Source organism: Stegostoma tigrinum, chromosome 3 (genome assembly GCF_030684315.1).
Source record: "Stegostoma tigrinum isolate sSteTig4 chromosome 3, sSteTig4.hap1, whole genome shotgun sequence".
NCBI classification, from domain to species: domain Eukaryota; kingdom Metazoa; phylum Chordata; class Chondrichthyes; order Orectolobiformes; family Stegostomatidae; genus Stegostoma; species Stegostoma tigrinum.
The window spans coordinates 114,175,172-114,197,864 of record NC_081356.1 but is presented as its reverse complement, the minus strand read 5'-3'; the positions used below and the strand labels follow the sequence as shown (position 1 = coordinate 114,197,864).

At 41.7% G+C, this 22,693-nt stretch overlaps 1 protein-coding gene across 2 annotated transcripts in view; it reads left to right on the top strand.

Moving 5' to 3' along the window:
* Window positions 1-22,693, top strand: part of LOC125451065 (cadherin-related family member 2-like) — a 142,178-nt gene that overhangs the window by 82,568 nt on the left and 36,917 nt on the right. For both annotated transcript variants that reach the window (XM_048527772.2, XM_048527771.2), the window contains exons 24-26: window positions 487-575; window positions 2,612-2,692; window positions 8,831-8,896. In XM_048527772.2, the coding sequence (XP_048383729.2) occupies window positions 487-575; window positions 2,612-2,692; window positions 8,831-8,896 (236 nt within the window). The remainder of the gene's footprint in view (window positions 1-486; window positions 576-2,611; window positions 2,693-8,830; window positions 8,897-22,693) is intronic.

Below are 22,693 nucleotides of genomic sequence, written 5' to 3'. Positions count from 1 at the left end.
ATCTGAAGACTTCTTATAGTCCCAGTTCTAACTGCCCAGCTGCTTGGACGACAGAGGTAGTAGCCAATCAAATTGTCCAGCAGTTCAATAAGGAGGGACTTCCTCTCGAGCGAGGGTCAGATGTCCCATCTTCAGTCAATTAATGCACTTCATTGTACTTGTGTGGTTGGTTCCCACTGACTCTTTGGGTGCTGTAGCAGGAAATGTTACCATCCAAAAACTCTTGTCCTTAATTTTCCATTCCGTTCCAAAATAATAGCTTTAGAACAAGACTCCAATGTGGAACTTAGGTTTTAGAATACATTTGAATAAAAGTTTTAGTATGATTAGTGTAAAGGCTTATTCTGTATTAGCAACATATCTAATTTCCTATATTTTAATGGTACCCTAAAGATACCTATTATTATACCTGTACATTTTGGTCAGTTAAAAATGGTGGCAATGTACAATTACCATTTATAGCTCATCAAATATTTTTTGCTTCAGGTCTTTGTCGTTGATGGGAACAGTAAGCTACAACTAATTTTTGACAGCCCGCCAGGAAGTGTGCTTCTTAATGAGAAAAAGATACTGAGGTAGGCCCCTTTGTCATGATCCCAGTTGAAATTATTATTGGACAAGTCAGATCACAGTCTGAAATACGGCTTGACAAATCATTTATTTTTGTTATGTTATAATGAGGAGGTGTCTTCCTAGGTAGAAGCATGTAAAATTTCATTATAACAATAAAACAGAAGTTTATTAAGGAAAACAAAGAAAGATAAAATAGAATATAGCAATCTATTTACTCATAATACATATTCAAAGAATTTTAAACACATAGTAAGAGTATAATCATAAAACACCCCTTCAGAAATTAAAAAAAAACAAAATCCCTTATACAATACTTAGCAACAAACCTTATACAGTATTCACAGCAAAATTATGTTCTTTAACATATCTGCACATTTAAGTAACTTTAACTTAAACATATTGACTGGAGCCTCTGCTGTTTATTCTTGAAGCCATTCTATACCTAAATATATGCTCCTGCAAGTAAACTCTTCAGGGTTTTCTTCCCACACTTCTTTGGCGCCATCACTAACTCCTTACTTTAATGTACTGTTACTATATTCGCCCTTTCTCAGAAGCTCTGCTGTATATGTGCATGTTCATATAAATACTTCACAGAAATGTCCCAAATAAAGTAAAACTGGAAGAAGAATCTTTCCCTTTGATCTATTAATGCTTCCCCTAAATTTAAAGAGAAATCCCGAGTCTAGAAATTTCTAATGTAAATCTTGAGGCATAATAACCTTGCTAAGTCATAAAAGGCTAAAATCCTTTTAGGTTATCAAAAAAGCCTTCACAAACTATTGTAAAAGAAATCACCATGGCCGCAGAAAATCTTGCCAGTTAATTATTGCCTCCAGATGCACAGAAAAATATTACTAACTCAAAATTCAAACCCCAAACTTAAAATCATGAGTATTAAAAAGAAATGACATATAACTATCTATATATCAAACAATTTATATCATGAGTGTTATCAGACCTATATGCCAAAATTGTTTAATAGCTTTTGAGGAACAACACTGATTTACTGATTGCAGCTTGTATGCCAGCAGGAGAGTTGAGATTTGTGCAATGGGTATAGTATATTGAGCATTCCCATAATCATAACTATATCATGTCTACATTTCATGGTTTTTATTTTGCCCCTTGTAGAAACCAAATATTGAAGGAATTGATCTAAAAGGTGCATAAAATTTTCTAGGATGCTTGTGTGAAATATGGGAAGACACTGTTGTCCTTGAAGGCAGTGAAATGTTTATACAATTTTTTTCCTGGATTTTAGTCTATATTTCAGTGCAAGACTGTTGCTTTTATTTTGGAAATACTGCCTCCCATATGAGATGTTAAATGGAGGCGTGTTTGGTGATTCAACTGTTTTAAACAGCAGGGAACTCACCCAATACAGTATCAGAGTGTGTGTTTCCAACATTAGTGAACCAGATGGGTTTTTCCTGATGGTCAGCAATTGATCCATGGTCATCATTAGAGATTCTAAATTCTAGATAATTATTGAATTCATCTGCTGTGGCAGGATTTGAATCCAGGCTCTCAGAACATTATCTGCGTTTCTGGATTAACAGTCCAGAGATAATACCACTAGGCCATCACCTCCCCTTAGATACAGATGAACTGAAGCTGAAGGTGTGTGTACAAATAGATACTTATTTGGCACAGGTAATTGATTGGTTTGTGACATATTTTAGACAAATATGTTGAGGAATGAACCAGAGAACATATATTCCACATGGGGTACTGTCAATGAGAAAAGATTAATTACCAAATTTGTTGTGCAGGATCCCTTGGAGAAAACCATAAAATGACAGAACTTTCATTGAGATGGAGAACTGTCATAGGGACTCTATGATTGTATGAATGTCTGTTTCAGTGCATTGTAATTCTTTTTGTAGTTGATAAATGTAATTCTCCACCTGTCTGGTGAATAGATTATTTATGTTGGGGATAATTTATTTTGGCTATAAAATTAGAAAAGTACAACTCGTTATTGTACTAGATTATATTTCCCCAGTAGTTCTAAACAATGTTTGTTCCATTGCAGTGTTTTAGAAGCTGTTGAACCTGAAAACACTGTTATTGTTTCGAAAATCTCACCAGCCATCAAAAACACGAGCTTGAAAGGGTAGGTAGATTGTAAAGAAAAGTTTCTAAAAGACATCAAGAATGTTTTCTTTGTTCCTCTCAGTACGAAAGGTCTTCATCAATTTAATTTGAGATACTTTTCATAAAATGTCAGGCCCAGTCTAGATATTTTTGAATTTTGGATATACCTGTTTCTTAACAATATTGACATGAACAAGTTGGGTATTTACATTTTATGGGAGTATTTCAACTTTGGGGCCAGGAATTTCCTCAGGGCTGCTCCTGCCCAATTTCTGTAGAATTAATTCCAAACATGTAGTATTTAAACATATATCGTGTTTGACAGACAATATTTGAAACAGTGCCCATGTACTGACAAATATTACATTAATACATGTCAGCAAGAAAGCCTTAGAATTGGGGAATGCATAAATGTAGAGGGCAATACTGAAATAATAAGATTGACATTTCTTGGTCTAGCTCCTGAAAAATGGGAGCCATGCACAGTTCCCATATATGGTGATCCTTTCCATGTCATTGACTCATGGGATATGGGTGTCACTGGCTGAGCCAGCACTTATTCCTCATTCCTAATGACCCTTGAAAAGTTGGTGGTGTGGAAGCTCCCAGAACCATGCACTCCATGTGCTGTCAATACAGCTACAATGTCATTAGGAAGGAAATTCCAGGGTTTTGACCCTGTGACAGTGAAGAAATAATGATATATCTCCAAGTCAGGATGGTGAGTGGCTTGGAAGGGAACCTGCAGGTAGTATTGGTGTTCCCATGTAGCTGCTGCCCTTGTCCTTTTAGGTGGAAGTGGTCTTGAGTTTGGTTGTGCTGTTTAAGGAGCTTTAATGAATTTCTGCAGTGCATCTTGTACAAAGCACATATGCTGCTGCTTCAACTTTCTTCCTAGAAGTATTGTGTGTAAATTTCTTCTGTGACATTTCTGGAGCTGACTTGAAGATGAAACAGTACTGTAAACAATACTTCAATTAAAGTCAAAGGTCTTTGTCACAGATTACTCTTAAGAACACCAGGAACAGAATCAGGATCACATCATTCCCTGATTAAAAACCTGCACTGGAGATCCCAGAGCTGCCATTTTGCTCCTGATGTCTCCAGGAACGCTCTGGTATTACCTTGTCCTCCTTCAGTTCTTTGACCAAAGGATGATTCAACCTCCAGCAGCATGTTCATCACCACAAGCAGGGCATGGAGGCTTGTCCTGTATCCACCCCAGTCGGGACAGAGATGGCAGTTTTCTCCATCAGATGCTGATCACTAACACTCTATACTGCCTGCCCTGTTTGGCCACACCATGAAAATATCTGCCTTTGTCATCGAGCTCTAGAATGGGCACTGAACCCAGAGCTTCTGGCCCAGATTCAGGGACACTGTCCACTGCACAACAAGTATTGTCAAGGAAGGTTTTTTCTTAATTTTTTAACTTTTTCAATGAAAAGACTCCCCCATCCCCACCTCACGCCTCATTACTGTTTATGATCTTGTTGCAAAATGCTGTCAGTATTGAGCACTGGCAACTTTGCTCAGCTCGAGGGCTATGGTATAATTGATCTTTCTTTGATTGTAACAGTCTGTTTACAATTGATGCTTTCTATGTTTGATTGGTTAGGCCTGAGTGCGAGCTCAAGAAAATGTGAACATCCAAAGAATGACCAGAAGCTTGAGTTTTAAACATGAGCGCAGATATTTTGTCAGTACCAAGAGGCCTGTAAATAAAAACAATTACATACATAGAAACTAGTGTCATCCCTGTACAGCTCCAAAATATAAAATGCACCAACATTCGGTACTGAACCACCTACCAACTCAGGCATTGTACAACATATTAAAAATAGCCAAGGGAAACAGCCCTTCTTGTCTGATGTTCCCATCATTCGTATGGCCATCTTCAGAATCACAAGCAACCCTCTGCCTCCATGCCTGCTTTGTGCCTCATCAAATAAAAAGAGAGGGACTTTGGTTTAGCATAGTGTTGTACATGGCTGCCATTGCATCACAAGACCTCGTCCTCCACCAACTGTTCAGCACCATATTCCAGTCCTCTTACTCTGTTACCACCTTACATAAGGTGTGAAGAATTTGGTGGAGATCTATTAGCCCGATACATTGGCATGCAGGTGAAGACACATTAAGTACAATAGAGGAAGAGTCCCAAGCACATTATAGTTCCTTCCAATCATTTTTCTTTGGATTCAGCTTTTGAAAAGCAAAGAAGGAAATATCTCTGGGTGCACTGAGGTGTACGGATCAGAAATGAATATTTCCTGTCATCTTATTCACCTGTAAAAGGATTTGCTTAGCTCAGTTGGCTGGAGCACGGTTTGTGACACAGAGTGACAGTGTGGGTTCACTTCCTGTGCCTGCTGGGGTCACTGTGAAGGTACTATTTTTTTTCAAACCCGACCCTTGTCTGAGGTTTGGTGACCCTCAGGTTAAACCACCACCAGCTGTGGTCCTGTGACCCTCTGGGATGTGGCAACATTATTGACCTGTGTCAATGGTGGATTGCCAAAAACCACATTATACATTCCTGTTGCACAATGTTTCCTTCTGTTTAAAGGAGTCATTAGAAAAAGCTGATCTTTTTATAAAAGTCAAATTGTTGACCTCTTGTAGCACAGACTCTAATTTTATGTTAGAACAAAAGAAACAAAAGCGTTCATAAACTTCACTGAAATGGTGCTCAAAACCAATTCTGCAAAGTTTTTGGAACGTTTGTTTATTCATCATCATCATAGGATCCCTACAGTGTGGAAGCAGGCCCTACAGCCAAACATGTCCACAATGACCCTCAGAACATTCCACCCAGACCTATAACCCACCGAATCTGCATAACCCTGAACAGTTTGGGCAATTTAGCATGGCCAACCCACCTAACCTGCACATCTTTGGACTGTGGGAGGAAACTGGAGCACCCGGAGGAAACTCACGCAGACACAGGGAGAATGTGCAAACTCCATGTAGACAGTCCCTCAAGGGTGGAAACAAACCCAGGTCCCTGTGAGGCAGCAGTGCTAACCACTGAGCCACCGTTCTGCCCCAAGGAAGGTGGGAACTCCTTTGAGCAGGCATTGAATCAGCAACCTTAGGTCTGCCAGCCCCTTATCAGAAAAGGTAACAAATTTTGCATGCCTCCCCACTAGTCATGGGAATATCATTAGGACCAGTAGAGTTCTGATCACAGCAATAGCCAATGGCAGATTCTTTGAGCCTAACCTGATTAATGTTCGTACCAGGATTCAATGATGTCCTAAACTGTGTGATCCTGGTAGTAGCCAATTCTTGGATGGTAATTTGTGGATGACTTATTGTTCCATTCCCCACTTCTTGCACCATCATGACTTGACCTATTGCTAATATCTAGATTGTACTTGGACAGCTTAAAGTAGAGATGTCCAGTACTAGAGGTGAAGGAGAGGAGCCCCTTGTGATTGACATCAAAGGAGAAGCATGTATTGTACCAAGTCTCTGCCAAACATAACATCATGAGTTGCCTGCCACAATAGCTTCTCATCTACACAGAGAAGATTCTAATTTCAAAACATAATTTTCCAATATTTCAGATCAATTGTGCCATTATCAATCTTCACAGTATTCAAAACATAGTCACATTTCTATAATGCACGATTATTCCTCCCACACTGATATATTCTCCACTCTTTGGATGGTGGCACAAAGCCATAATTCCCCCTCCTCATCTTTCGTGTTTGTCTGGAATGTGCTGGCGGTATTTGCACTTCATTTAACAGCTATTTCAAGCTGAGAGGCCCACACAGTACTGACATGCTGCATATATTGTATTTAGCCAGTGCCAGGAGAGGAAGATTGACTTTAATGTAAAATAAATGTCATTTCCACTTTTAATATAAAATGGGACATAAAATACACGGGTATACCCGAAGGTCACTTACTAGTTATATCCTCTCGTGATGTCTGGACCACAGCCAGTATTTTGTGGGCATAGAGAGAGAGAGAGAGAGAGAGAGAGATCCACAAGCTGGAACAACTCTGTCTTGGCTGTTTGAGGGACCCATGGCAACATCTTCCAAACATTTAGGAATTAGTCAGTTGTTGTTGGAGCTTCAATGTTTTTAAAGGATGAGAGTCCGCTTTCAAGAACAGCCATTGTGGTGACATTTTTTATTTATTTGTGGGATGTGGGCATTGTTGGCTGGCAGCATTTCTTGCCCATTCCTAGTTGCCCTTGAGAAGGTGGTGGTGAGCTGCCTTCTTGAACCACTGCGGTCCTCCTGCCGTGGGTGACCCACAATGCTATTTTGGAGGGAATTCCGGAATTTTGACCCAGCATCAGTGAAGTAACACCGATATATTTTCAAGTGAGGATGGTGAGTGGCTTGGAGGGGAACTTACAAGTGATGGTGTTCCCGTATGTCTGCTGGCTTGTCCTTCTAGATGAAAGTGGTCATGGGTTTGGAAGGTGCTGTCTGAGGACCTTTGGTGAATTTCTGCAGTGTATCTTGTAGATAGTATACACTGCTGCTACTGAGTGTCGGTAGTGGAGGGAGTGAATGCCTGTGGGTGCAGTGCCAATCAAGCAGGCTGCTTTATCCTGGATGGTGCCAAGCTTCTTGAGTGTTGTTGGGGCTGCACTCATCCAGGCAAGTGGGGAGTATTCCACTACACTGCATTCCATATCTGCACCCAGTGGAGAAGACATCAACGGGGCAATATACTTTCCCATATCTAATTATGATATGGGTTGCTGGAGGTGGGTGTGTAGTGAAGTGTTTTGTTAGATGGGAAGGGTGAGTTGATAAGAGCAGAGTGAATGTGTCCATGGGGATTCCTCATGGATCACAGATTTGGAAGATTCCTGCCTGCAATGAGGATATAAGGTGAGTGGATATCCCTAATTGACAGCTAGGATAACTCAAATGGCATCTGGGTAGGAGGACTGTCTTTTACCCAGTCCAATGCTGGTGAAATACCATGGAATACCATCTTTCACAATTGGATGGGTTAAGGCAATATACTAGGGAGAAGGTAAAAATACCCCAGGCAAAAACAATTAATGGAAAAGCACTTCTTAATCCATATAACTTTCTTGCTATTGAAGTTTTGCATGAGTGACATAATTCAAGTAAAAATTCTGTAAAAATGTTTCCTGTGTTAAAGGCATAATTTTCAAAAACAATTTACACATGATTCCTGATATTTATGTTTGAACATGACCAGATCTGGATATTCTCCCTGATCAACCTGTTCAGAAATGTTATTACACACCTCTGCAGCAGGTAGGATTTGAACCAAGGCCTTCTGGCCTGGAGGTATGGAAACTACCATTGCACCGCAAGGGCCTCGTGATTAGATCTCCTGATCAACCTGCTTCGACATTTTACAATGCATGGGGCAGGTGGGACTTGAAGCTGGATCTCTGGCCCAGAGATACAAACTGTACCACTGCACCACAAGACCCTTAGGACCAGATTTTTTCTTACTTCTGGAAGTGCTATCACATACAACCAAATGGCTTTTCCAGATTACTTGTGGTAGGTTCCATCAAGTAACCACCACCAGTAATATGACCAAAAGAATTCCATCAAATAAAATCAAAGCGGGTATTATGGTAGTGAAAGAGGCAACAAATTTTCCAGAGATAGTGGGAACTGCTGATGCTGGAGAATCTGAGGTAAGTATTTGTAGAGCTGGATGAACACAGCAGGCCAAGCAGCATCAGAGGAGGAGGAAGGTTTGACGTTTCGGGTCAAGACCCTTCTTCAACAAATTATCCAGCTGTAAGCAGTGTGTTGGCAGTGTCTCATCTGCTTAGAATCATGTTTCACTTTCCATTTTGCAATATCCCCCTCACTCCAGCCTGCTATAAACTGTGGCTCAGTTGGTAGTACACTTGAACTCATGTCCTACTGCACAGACTAAGTACAAAACTCCACATTACATTCAACAGTCTCATGGGAATGCTGCATTGTTGGATCCGTCATCTTTTAGTTGTGACCTTACACTAAAGTTTGACATCAACATCATCAAAACAGATTATCTGGTTGTTATCTCACTGCTGTTAGTGGGAATTTCCTGTGTGTAAATTGGCTGCTGTTTTGATGTATTATAGTAATGATGACATCAGAAAGTACCTCACTGGCTCTAAAGTACTTTGTTTTTCTTTCTTAAGGACGGTGATGGATGTGTATTTTATTTGTGGAAATGGCTCTACTGTGGATCCGGGTGTAGTTAGAGGGTAAGTTGTGAGAATTAAAATTACCTTTTATCGAAATTAAAATCAATTTCATATACAGCAAAGGCCTTTGAAAAAGACTAGCAGTCAGGAAGGAGCTTTGCGATCATTGGTTAAGTAAATAGATACATGACTAAATTTGAGCCATAAGATAATTGAACAGGTCAGAAATCAACCTTTAGGTTTTGGGAAAATTTTAGGAATTATTTGTTAACTTAAGAAGTTAAGCCCCAATTTTGCGTTACTTGTCATGCCAGTAATGCCATTATGTTCTTCTGAGGAAAAGCAGTAATCAACAAGATTAAGCCTTGATACTGTATTGAGATTGGACATAACCCAAAGTGAGTATTGGCAAGCAGAGAAATGTTTAGTGAGTGGTGTTTGTGGATGATTGAGAGTGGACTATTTGGGCATTAATTGGCCACATTTCCTTTTGTAGATATGACATATATGAGCAGTTTTCTGGGTTGTCAGGTGAATGTTGTAACTGTGTTGGAACAGCTAGGCTGCAGAAGCTGCTTCTTTTGTAGCACAAGTCATGTGTGATGCTTGGGGGTTCAGGAGGAGACCAAAATGATTTACCCACTGAAAATAGTTACAAAGTTTTCAGCTTTTTTTTTTGCCCTGATTGTGCCTGGCACCGATTAGAAACCAGCTCAGGATTGGAACTCAAATCCACACAGTTAAACTCATATTTTACAGCGGAAGGACCCTCCACCAATGCTATTTAAAGAGACAAACTACAGGCAGGTTAGTTGCTCAGCTGGCAATTGCTAAGATTTTTCAATTCTTTCTTGAGATGTGAGCATTGCTACCAAGGCCAACATTTGACTTTTCATCCTCCATTGCCTTTCAGTGGGTGGTGCTGAGCTGCCATCTTCTACCACTTCAGTCCTTTAGATGCAGGTATACCCAAGTGTTGTTAGGGGGGGAAGTGCCACGATTTTGAACCAGCAAAGGTACGTTGATATACGGTGGAACCTTATAAGAGCCTGAGTGAAACAGACTTTAGTGAGATGTGTGGCAGATTCGGGTGATAATTAAGGTCCATCTTGACAACAAATCATCTCACTCCATCTTTTATGCTTTTCATAAGCAAAGTGGCAAGATTCTCACCGGGCAGTGGTAAGATGCCAATTGACAGTTATTATTGATTGTTAAATGCCTGGTTAATGCAAAAATGTACATTACTAATATTCAGCCTCCCAACTTACCAAAGTCATGTTGGGAAAACACAACAAGAAAACCATAGCATATACCTGAAGAAACCAACATTTTGGGGAGGTGATAGCCTAGTGGTATTATCACTGGACTGTTAATCCAGAGACCCAGATAACGTTTTGGGGACCTGGGTTCAAATCCTTCCACGGCAGATGGCAGAATTTGAATTCAATAAAAAAAAACTGGAAATAAGAATATAAAGATGCCATGAATCCATTGTCAATTGTCAGGAAAAAGCCACCTGGTTCACTAATGTCCCTTAGGGAAGGAAACTGGCATGCTTACCTGATCTGGCCTACATGTGACTCCAGAATCTCACCAATGTGGTTGACTCTGAACTGTCCTCTGGGCAATAAATGCTACCTGGCCAGCAACACCCTCATTCCATTAATGAATAAAAAAAGACTTGGTAGATTCATTTCTTCACATGGTCTGTACCACCTCCCCATTGGACGCTGGAAAACAACATCTCAGGGTACAATTCATGGGCACTAGCCAAATACACTCCTCCACTTTACAGAAGAGCAGCACAGTGGCTCAGTTAGCACTGCTCCCTCACAGCACCAGGGACCCGGGTTCAATTCCAGCTTCGGGTGACTCTGGGGAGCTCACGCATTCTTCTTGCGTCTGTGTGAGTTTCCTCCCAAAGTTCACAGATGTGCGGGTTCAGTGGATTGGCCATGCTGAATTGCCCCCTAGTATCCAGGGATGTATAGGCCAGGTAGGTTAACCATGATTAATTATGGGTTGTGGGGATAGGGTAGGGGGTGCTGGATCACAGTGGGATACCCTTTGAAGGGCTGGAGTAGACTTGATGGGCTGAATGACCTGCTTCCATGCTGCAGGAATTCTATGAGAAATCTGGAAATAAGAAGTTACTGATGACCATGAAACTGTTGCCTGTTATTGGAAAAACTGATCTGGCTCACTAATATCCTTCGGGGTGAGGGGTGCAGGATGTGAGGAGGGAATGGCCATGTCTGGAGCATCATGAGTGGAAAGCACCGAGGGGTCTGTGTGTGTTTCCACATCTGGCTGGGTGTCTCCTGGCAATGGCCTGTCTCCGGGACTGGGGCCACAGTTCCCCAAAGCCCTTAACAACGTGCCTTCAGCCTTGGGTAAAGTGTCTGGAGTGCAGGTGCCTGTGCATTTGGGGCATCGCCTGAGCCGTGATCTTGCCAATAGGCAGGCAGTCACCAGATTTGACACATTGCTGCAGCTTCTGGCCGATGAGGGCCATTGCGTCCCACAGCATGCCTTATGTTACTGCTAATCCCTGTATATTTTGGATGAAGTACCTAATAGCCAACACAACAGGAACCTCTTATGCCTGGTGCCTGGTCTCCTACCAGTCTCCAAGTGCCAATGTCCTGGCATGTTTCTTCCTTAGCCAGCTGCAGAGCCATCTCAGAGAGGAGCTCACTAGCTTGTGCTTGTCTCGGAGATGTCAGGATCTGAGCTGACAGTGGTTTTGAGATGCAGCGTGCTGATACTTCATTTGAGACCCTGTGCTGTTGTGCTCAGAATTCCACAATGGTGGTTTCTCTGCTGTTAACTGTTTTTTCACTACCATCATCAGGAGGCTTTTGGAAGCAGAGTGAAGCTAAGAGAGACAGCATCACGGCCAGTGATTCCTCATGACTTGCAATGTTGAGAGTGCTGATGGATTTGATGGGAAAATGGCAGTGCCATGCAGAGTTTGGTAGTACATGGATATCTTGGCATCCTGACAATACTAACCCTGGCCTGCTCCTGCCTTAGAAAGTGAAGACATGAATGTCAGCACCACCTCATCCATACACAGTCTCTCGGCCCTGTTATGGCCTCCAAGACTGAGAAAGAAAAGGAGGAATTGAGCAAGATGACAGTGGTTAGCACAACTTTTAGTCCTGGTGCATGTGAAGGAATGGAGGTGAGGTGTTCCAAAGGACTGAGGAGGGGGCTCAGAGTCCATGCCAAATTAGTTAGACTTATGTGGACCAGGGGTGTTTGAGGGAATATGTTGAAGGTAATAGTGAAAGTGGTGAGACATTAGCCTCAACTGAAGCTGGGCGTAGGAGCAGAGGTGGAGAAAAGTATGTGGTAGCAGAGAACAGTGTGGCACTCACCCTGGCACAGCAGAGAGGTGTCATTGACCTTGTTTCTGCATTCAGCACCTAGGAGATGGCACTGATCCAGATGTAGATCTCAGGCCTGGCTGGCATGGCCTCCTCTGCTGGTCCACCATGATCAGGAATCCTCTCCTTTGCCCCACCAGGACATCCAGCTCCCAGTCAGAAAAGCATTGTGAAATCTTTCCCTTGTCTGCCATGGCCAGAGTCTGTCTGTCACTGAATCAGGCAGCTTTGGGATGTTCGTGCTCATCTGGGTGCAGTGCAACTTTTTGGAGATGGCGCAGATGCAAAAGACACCAATGTTTTGGCAGGTATCCACTGAGTAACAAACTGCTCTTGGCACAGTGCATGGTAAGATGAGGTAGAAATTGGGCATGAGGGTTACCATAGAGGCATAGTTGATCATTAATGCAGTAAATTTGGTAAGATTGGGTGAGTTAACTCACTAACCTTCACAGTGAAAAACCTCCAAAAATCGACAAAACTTAGACTTAACCAAAAAAAAGACTCCAAGGCTCAGTCCATCTTTCCAAAGCAACCTGTTTTATTCCTTGTTACAATTTTGCACTTACTGGAGATTTTATTGAAAACTCTGACAGACTTCTGCTGTATATGCCAAAGCAAATCACTGCTCCTCAGTTTGTTATGACTGGGCTGAAGGTCATTAAATTCATTTTGTGCAGCTAGTTAATCTGTTAGAATAATAGTCTGTCATCATGAAATGTACGGTTTGAAAGAGATTTTGAAAGTTAAATCAAGCTCTCTGTTTGGTTTGTAACCTTAGGTTGATAGCTTTTCGAGTGAAATATTTTTAAAAGAGAAAAGAAAACAAGTGGGTTTATTTCCACATGACTGCTAGGGCAGAATCTTAGTGTCTTAGGTTTCTCATCTACCGCCAGCAGCCTCCCCAGGTCTAATGGGTTCTGAGGTCCATCATCTATCTCTATTCACTCTTGGGATGTTGGTGACTCAGGCTGGGCAACGACTTATTGCTAATCCTTAATTGGCATTCAGAATGTGATCATGAGTTTCCTTCTCGAACCTTTGCTGTCCTTGGAGTTAGGGATAGCCACAGTGCTGCTGGGAAGCCAGTTCGAAGACTTTGACCCAGTGGCTGTGAAGAGAGGGCGATGTATTTCCAACTCAGGATGGTGAGTGGCTCAGAGGGGAGCTTGCTCCATCATCCTGGAGTTGGTCAATGACAAGGCTGCCTGTGGGAGACCCAACCTGTAAGGAACACTTGGTGGGCATGCTCGAGACTCAGGGCAGCCAGCAGCTCCAGTCAGAGGAGGGACTGCGAAAGCACTTCGAGGTGGCAGTGTTCCATGGAGACTCGAAACAAACATATTGGATAAAAGCCTCACTAGGCCCCACAGTCTGTTGCTGAGACCGATGTCCTGTTACCCACTGGGCATTGACCTCAGTCCAGATCCAGCAGACCACCCCAGGTTATATCCTGGGCCTTCTACCACATGTTGGGTACTTGATTGTCACCAATTCACTTTGGGTCACTGCCAGTTGGGTAACTGAGGACAACCTCACTCTGCTTCTAGCAATGCTTTCAGCAGTTGTAGTGGTCAGAAATAGGTGTACCTTTTTGACTGTGATTGGGGTTGTTGACCTGGACCAATCTTGAAATTCCTGGCTGATCAATATAACCAGGAGATTTAGACTCTCCTCAGTTCTTGGCTGGCCCTGGCATCCCCCCCTACCAACCCACCAGCCAAACCATCCCCCCCGTCGCTGCCCCCGGCCAAAACCACCCGCCCCCACCGGTCCCCCGGGAGAATATGATATATTTTTGGGGCAGATGAAAAGCAACAAGTAATCCTTCTGACTGCTTCTGGACCTGCAGCACCTTTGGTTGTAAGGGGCTTAGCTTCCCCAGAGGCACCATACACTAAAAACTTCTGAGAGTTGATGGAGTTAGTTGAAGAATATTATGACCCCAAGCCTTTTCTAATTCTGAGAAGCTATTGGTTTTATTTTTCTGTTGGAGAACTGGGGGAATCTGTATTGGGTTTTTGAGGTTATGATGACTGGCAGAGGCATGTGATTCTGGGTTAACCCTGAATGAGATGCTGAGAGACTGTTTAGTATGTGAGAATAATGATGTAACCATGCAGCAGTGCCTACCAGCTGAAGCCCAATCAGTTTTCCAACAGGAACTGCAAATATCACTAGAAAATACAGCCAGTGGAGCATGGGCACTACAGGGCATCCCAATGGAAGTGGGCACCCTCACCTGTCTGACTGATCGTGGGGAATACCATATGAGCATAGGCAATTGCAGAGCCTCACACAGGGCGCATCCTGAGCAGAGGAAGCCTAGGACAGCTTACAGTAGAACCCCACAACAAAGCCAAGGCTCAGCCAAATGGCTAAACAGTTCTTCAGGATATGGGCTGGCAAGCCCTTGTAGTTGCTGTCAGTGTGCAGACTTGAGACAGCGAAGGAGTCCTACAAGGCCTGACTTCAGTTAGAAAGCTCATAGGCTGGTACCCAGGAGAGTTCATGCCCTGGAAGGTGCCCTAGCATGTGGGTTAGAACAATTCAATTGCTTGACAAAATCCAAATCCAAACTGATTACAATTTATGTTTGGTAAAATGGCCACCCAGTTCCTATGGAGGTTGATACCAGTGCATCTGTATCTATCTTTCCCAAGATTTGCTTGGGACTGTATCCATTAAGTTTGTTCAAGCCCTCAGCCAGACTGAGAACATACAATGGGGAGCTGTTGCAGATTAAAGGTATGATTTCAGTTCTGGTCTCCTATGAGAAACTTTTATGATTGGTTGCAGTTACGACTGGTGGTAACAGGCTTGGGCCCAAGCCTATTGGGGGGAGCGGGGGGAATGGGTTGAGAAAGACACACCTTGATTGGCTCAACATTTTTTTAATTAGAAAATGGCTGGCTCAGTGGAAGTCCTGGTGAAATACCCAGGGGTTTTTCAGCAAGGACTTGGGGCTATCATAGGGTCCAAAGCTCTCTTATTTGTTGACCAGGAAGGAATTCTGCAATTTTGCAAGACCCACCTGGTGCTATTTGTTTTGTGGGAAAGAGTAGAGGCGAAAATCAGGAGGCTGGAGAATGAAGGAATCATCAAACCAGTGCAGTTCGTAGAATGGGCAGCACCAGCCGTACCGGTTGTGAAGCCTAATGGCTCAGTTCACCTGGGTGGGGATTTTAAGAAAACAGTAACCTGCTTCTCACACCTAATCCCTCACATTGAGGACTTGTACGCATAGTTGGGGAGGGGGGCTGTCCTTTACAAAGCTGGACGTAAGCCTGCCTACCTGCAATTACAATTGGATGAGGAGCCCCTGCAGTATGCTACAATTAATACCCATAAGGGTTTATACCAATATATAAGATGGCCATTTGGGGTATGATCAGCCTGTGCTGTTTCCCAGCGGACCATGGAGAACATTTTACAAGGGCTACCCCAGGTTACCATTTATCTGGATGATATACCAATAACAGAAGACCAATAATGTACACTTGGAGCACTTGAACATAAAGCTTAACCATTTCTCCCAGGTGCCTGTATGCCTTGAAAAAGTGTGTTCAGGCACCCTAAGTGATTTTGGTTACAGAGCTGTTGAAACTGAGTTACACCTGTTAGAAGATAAAGTGAGGGGGATCAAAGGAGCTTTAGCTCCCATGTCTGTATCAGAGCTTAGGTCTTTCCTCGGGTTCATGAATTATTATGGAAACTTCATACATAACCTGGCCTCCATTTTGACACCCTTGCACCTACTTTTGGAAATGGCTGCACAGCTCAGAAGTAACCTTTCAAAGAGAGGAAAAAGCTGCTACTGTCATCTAAGGTGTTGATCCAAAGTGAGAGGTAGTTTTGAAAGGTCATGCCTTCCTGTTTGGCATCGGGGTATTTGTGTTGGTTCACCAGTGGTCCAACAGAGAGGAATGTCCACTAGTGCATGCTTCCTAGACTTTGGCTGATGCTGAACCCAAATATGTCCAGATAGAGAAGTATTACAGAGGACATTAAATGAAAGATCCCTGATATTCACTTTATAAGTAATTTATTTAACCCTAACAATGAACAAATTAACAGAACTACCAACAAACTGAATAATTCCCCCCCCACTCCTAAATATTCCCAAACTGAGCAAAATTCTACAAGTATGCAATTCCAATAAACAAAAATCCCAATTATATAACCAAGTAGTAAGAAAACAAACTAAAACTTAGTCAGTCCCAAAGGTAATACATTGTCTTCCAGAATGCTCTGCCTTCTCCACTGTCTCTCCGGTCATAAATGCTTTTGGCTGTTCTCAAGTCTCAAACACCTTTCTTCCACTGATCCTGCTGTCAGTGATGTTTTCTCTTTGAAGACTGTTAGCTAGAAGTACTGTGGTGCCTTTTGTGGACAAGATGGTGCTTTCTTAGAGCTTAGCACTTTTTTTTCCCCTGAGACCCAGGTGCTTATTTCTCAGATATTCACTCTCCCACCAATCTTTCCTTTTTTAAATTTTTTTTCAAAAACCCTCTCCTTGTATGCCTTGGATGACATACCAATTTTCTTACAATATCATTGGTCTGAAGTTGTCCAAACTGTCAGATTTAATTCAATTAGCTTCAAGTGCTTCATTTAAATTAAATAGCTGACTCCAGCTAGTTGTCAGAACATCAAGACATGCCTAAAATTTCCAATCACACAGCCAATTGATACATGTTTTCATTTTAGAACTGGCTGTACATCTTTAACGTTTTTGTCTATACAAATCTCTAAGCTTAGAAAAACACTTTATCTCTTAAAGGAACAATACATGTCCTCCCTTACCTTTTTAACAAACAAATTCTAGCTTCCTGCCTTCCAATTCACAATTATTCTACATTACTTTGTCATGTCTCCCCCCACTTAAGAAAAATGATGAACCATCATTATGAAAAGATTCATAGGTCAGTAATCTAAAGTTACACTCTGCATTACTAATTCTGCGTTCATATCTAATATTGGATGGTACTGGCTCAACCCTGTCTACACACTTTCCTTTTAAACCTGTGATAATGCATCTGCAGTAACAGCTTTACAACCCATAACATTTACAATCTGTAAATTAAAAGCCTGTAACATAAGTTGTCTTGGAGCATTGCTTCAACTTCCTTCTGTACCTGTGTAGTTTTGAGAAGATAAAGCCTGTAGGGGTGCTGCTTTATTTGAACAGCATTCCCTACATCAACCTCGTGGACTATAATATTAGTCCTCCCCATTCTACCCCTACACATGTCCTCATATAGCTGCTACAAGCCTTTCAATTCAGTTCTGTTCCTGAGACAGCTCACAATCCTAAATAAAATTCAAAAGAACTGTGGATGTTCTAAATCAGGAACAAAACTACTTGGTTATATAATTGGGACTTTTGTTTACTGGAATTGCATCCCTGTAGAATTTTAACTGTAGAAGTTGCTGGAAAAGCTTAGCAGGTCTGGCAGGATCTCTGAATTTAAACAAATCAGTTACTGTTTTGGATCTGGTGACCCTTCTTCAGAACAGAATATGCCCTATTCTATCCCAGGCAATGGCCTAGTGGTATTATAGCTAGACTGTTAATTCAGGCCCAGATAAGATTCTGGGGACCTGGGTTCGAACCCTCCCATGGCAGATGGCGGGATATGAATTCAACAAAATATTTGGAATTAAGGATGTAATGACCGTGAACCCATGGTCAATTGTCAGGAAAAACCCACCTGGTTCACTAATGCCCTTAGGGATGGAAACTACCATTCTTACCTGGTCTGGCCGACATGTGACTCCAGACTCTCAGCAATATGATTGACTCTGAACTACCTTCTGGGTAATTAGCGGTAGACAATAAATGCTGCCTAGCCAGCAACATCCTCAACCCATTAACAAATTTAAAAAATCACCAAGGAATTCCTCATTGTTTAATTTTGAGGCATATCAAAATCCAAATCATCTGGATTTGATTCTCCACATTGAGGGGCAGTAACTAATACCTGTTTCTTTGGTTCCCTGTCCCTGCCAAAGTAAAGTTTCAGCATAGTCACATGACATACCCGACTAAAGCTATTTTTTCCTATCTGGCATCTTTACTGGGTAATTTACTTGAATCAACTGCTTTTCCATCTGATAAGGAGCTTGCAACCTTGCTTTGAAGGCATCTGCCACTACTGGTAACAGCACTGATATTGTGTCCCTAGGGGGGAAATGTATGAATTTAAGATTTCTTGTCTGCTTCTTGCTTCATGAGATGCTGTGCCACCTTCAGATGTTGTGTAGCTAAATCATCCACACTGTTTAATCTTTCTCATCAGACACATATCCCAACAGTGAGATCTCTAACTTCAGACCTATCAACTTTTCCTTAATTTTGAAGGCCTTCTTGCTTCGTGACCGAATATCAACTCAAATGGAGTAAACTGAGTTGATTCATTTGTGGCATCTTGAGTGGCAAACAATATAAATGGGATATCTTTATCCCAATCTTTGGGTAACCCTGGCAATAAGCTCTCAGTATGGTCTTTAGGGTCTGATGCCTCATTCCCAGTGCTCCCCAGGATTCAGGATGGTACACACTTGATTTAAAGTGCTGGATGTCTAAATTATCCACAACTTCTTTAAATAACTCGGTAGTATAAGATGGGCTGAAGGGCTAAAAGTTAATGCTGATATTCAACAGCTGCATGAGAAAATAGATTGTACAGAATACGCTAAAGGGCTAAAATTGTTGATACTCAACAAGCTGCATGACCTTGAATGAGTCTTGTGAACATTCCTTTGAGTTGAAGATGCCTGCAGCTTGTTTTCCTATCCTGTCTTTTCTGCATCTGCTTTCTTTGTGCTGGCTGTCTGTCACACTAAGTGAGAGTCTTGTTCCAAGGTGGGACTTTGCCTCAACTCAGAATTGTGAACGGTGCCAGGAAGGAATCTAAGCCTCCAGATCAGCCCTCAATTGAGGGGCCCCTGATAAGCAGAAGGGTGTGAGGCTTGTTGCTTTTATACTTTTTCCTCTTCCTTTTATTGTTACCACTATAATCACATTATTTCACAAATGTCCATATTTAGGCAAATTGCTGTTAGATGAGCCTTGCCTTAATTATATTTACCCAAATCTGAAAAGAACTGCTTCGATTCAGTGATCCAAGATCCAAGACCTTTGGTCTGAATCTCCCTGGGTTGTCCACAACGTATGTGCTTAAAAAAAAGCAAGCAACTCCCCCACAACCTTTTTTGCCTTAACATTCTGCAATGGAATTGCCTCTAGAAACCTGGTTGACATGTCCGTTATGGTTTGCAAATACTGGTTCCTGCTTAGGTTTTAGGGAGGGGACCTAGACAATCGATTGTAACCTGCATGAAAGGTTCTTCGCATGGAGGAATTGGTATCAGAAGTATTAGTTTCATTACTGCCTGTGGCTTTCCTACAATTTGACATATGACAGGTGCAGCAAAATTCAACCATTGCTTTATGTAATCCAGGCAAACAGAAATGTTTTGGTATCTTAGCCTAAATCTTCCTCACTCCTAGATGGCCTCCTACAGATAATTTGTGTGCAACCCACAATACATTCTGTTGTATACTACAGCAACACAATCTAGTGCACTTCAGTCCATTTCTCCTCTGCACTAACCTGCTGAGGTCTCCATTTCTGCATTAGGATTCTATTATTCAGATAATAACATTCTGGAATACATTCTGATTCCTTTACCAAGTAGGCTTTATGATATAAAGCTTTTATTGTCTCATCTTTTTGTAACTCCATCAGTCTTTCAGAACTAAACACCTCAGCCTGATCCTCTACCTGTTCAGGTTTTTCCATTACCATTTCATCAAATGGGGTGTCAAGTAACTGGGCCTCCACCCCTTTGGTTTTTCCTTCTTGCTGTAACTTATGACTGTGGGATCTTTCCACAGTCTGGAAAAATTCCAGGGTACTTTTCTCTTAACACTTCCGTTCTCTGGTTATCCTTTATCTTCACTATAAGAGGTGTCACTCCCAACGTTGACCCTGCTAGGTTGTTTCCAAGAACAAACTGTAATCCTGGAATAGACACTGTCTTTTACTTCCATAGTCTTGATTGGACATTCTAGCCTGATCTTGTGCAAGGAATGGCAAATATCTCTCCATTTATTCCACAGATTATCGCTCTCTCAGGTAACACATCATAAGGAGTGCAAATACTTTCATCTCTCTATGAGAGACTGGTTAGCTCCTGTATCTCTCAATGTTTTAACTTCTTTACTTTGTCTCCCTGTTCTTCCTGAGTAAATACAGTGGTGAGGTCTTGTTGAGATTGGGCAGCATCTCACTATCCAGCCTGTGACTAGGCTGTGCACTCTCCTGCAGCTCCTCTGCATTTCTTTTGGCGGGGGATGGGGATTTCTGTCACGCCCTCACCTAATCCCACTGGTTTAGCCTCTTGCCCCCATCCTTTTTCCCCAGTGCCTTTCTTAAACCACCAGCACTGGGATTGTGACTCCCCATCCATTACAGTGGAAACGCCTGAGGTCTTTCACCTCCTTTTCACTCTCTTGGTTTTCTTTTTTTCCACCTGGGGCAAACTGTTCCCAGTGTAATCTACTTTTTAAAATTGAATGATCTCCCTTTTTTCCCATTTCTATACCTCATGGAATGAAATTGCTGTCGGAAGCAAAACTTCAATTTATGCACTAATGTATATTCATCCTCCATCTCTGCAGCTCTTCTCACTGTTTGAACTTTCTGTTCCTCAGCATGAGTTCTTATCACTTCTGGAAGTGAATTTTTAAACTCCTCTAGCAGAATAATCTCTCTAAGATCTTCATGTCTTTTTCTATCTTTTAATGCTGTCACCCATCTATCAAAGTTGCTATGTTTAGTTCTTTCAAACTCTACATAAGTCTGACCTAGTTCCTTCTTTGTATTTCTGAACCATTGTCTATAAACTTCTGGTTCTAATTCATAGGCACTCAATATAGCCTGCTTCACTCCTTCATTGTCTCCTGATGGCTGCAAACACCACACTAGCTCTGCCTACCAACTTGGTCTGAATTAACATTACCCACAAAGTCTCTGGTCAATTCATCTGCCTAACCAATTTCTCAAAGGAAATAAAAGATGCTTCTATATCTTCATACATTTTGGTGATGTTTGGACATATTTTATATTGGCAGCAATGAAATTACTCCTCCTCACTTCTATCATGCACTCTTCCTTTTACCATTTGAAGCCCTTTTGCTTCAAGTTCCACCTTCATCTTTTCCAACTCAAACATACTCTTTCTTCTGCCCTGGATCTTTTCTTTGTCTTCGAACTCAACTGTTGAATTTTCAAATTTAATTTTTTCTAACTCCACTGTACTTGACTTTTTTTTTCAGGTATACCTAAATGCTTCACTAACTCCTTTACAATTACAGCTTTCCTCTTCTCCCTTGTTAAACCCAAATCTCCCTGTTTGCAAGTCTCGAAAAGTACATCCTTCCTCTGTCTTTATTAAATTGTCTTGGCAAATTTTGGAAGCATCTTCAAATCCCAGAACCTCTTTTGCAAAGTTAGGAGCCGTTTCCTTTCTCTTTTTTTTAGTTTTGACTTAACCAACTACAAGTATACAAAATTAAACAGATTTTTCTCACCTACATTCTATTTAAAGATTTAGGACACTAATCCCCCAAGTCTATCCAAATCCATTCGGATCCCATGCATGAACTGGCCAGATCCTGGGACTTGAGTCTCCAAACTGGTCGGCAGAAGTGAAGGTTAAATGAAAGAATCCCTGATATTCACTTTATAAGTGACTAGTAGCTATTATTTAGTTAACATTAACAGGGACAAATTATCTGAGCTACTAATAAACTGAACACCTCTTCCCCATTTCCCCACCCCACCCCAACACCTATTACTAATTCCAATAAACAGAAGTCCCTCTTATATAACACAAGTAGTAGATTTAAGAAAAACTTTCGTCTCAAGTCCACAAAGTATGTGTCCTCCCAAACAATCTGCCTTCTCCACTGTCTCATGCCATTCTTCCATTGATCCTGCTGTCAGGGATGTTTACTATGAAGACTGTTAGCTAGAAGTGCTGTGGTATCTTTTATGGATGAAATGGTGCTTTCTTAGAAAGTTTCACAATTTCTTGTGAGAGCTAGATGCTTATTTCTCAGATGGCAGTTCACTCTGATTTTTCAAAAACCATGTCCTTGTATGCCTTGGGTGACATATCAGTTTTCTCACAATGGCACTCGTTCAAGGATTTCAAAACAATCAGATTTAAATTCAATTGGCTTTCAATCAGTGTTTCATTTAAATTAATGGGCTGATTCCAGCTCATTGCCAAAACATCAAAACACTTAAGGTTTCCAATCACGCAGCCAATTGATACATGGTTCCATTTTTGAACTGGCTGTACATCTTCAGCAACTTTTTTCTATACAAGTCTCTAAGCTTGGAGCACTTTATCTCAAAGGAACCATGCACTGTTCTTTGTCATTTTT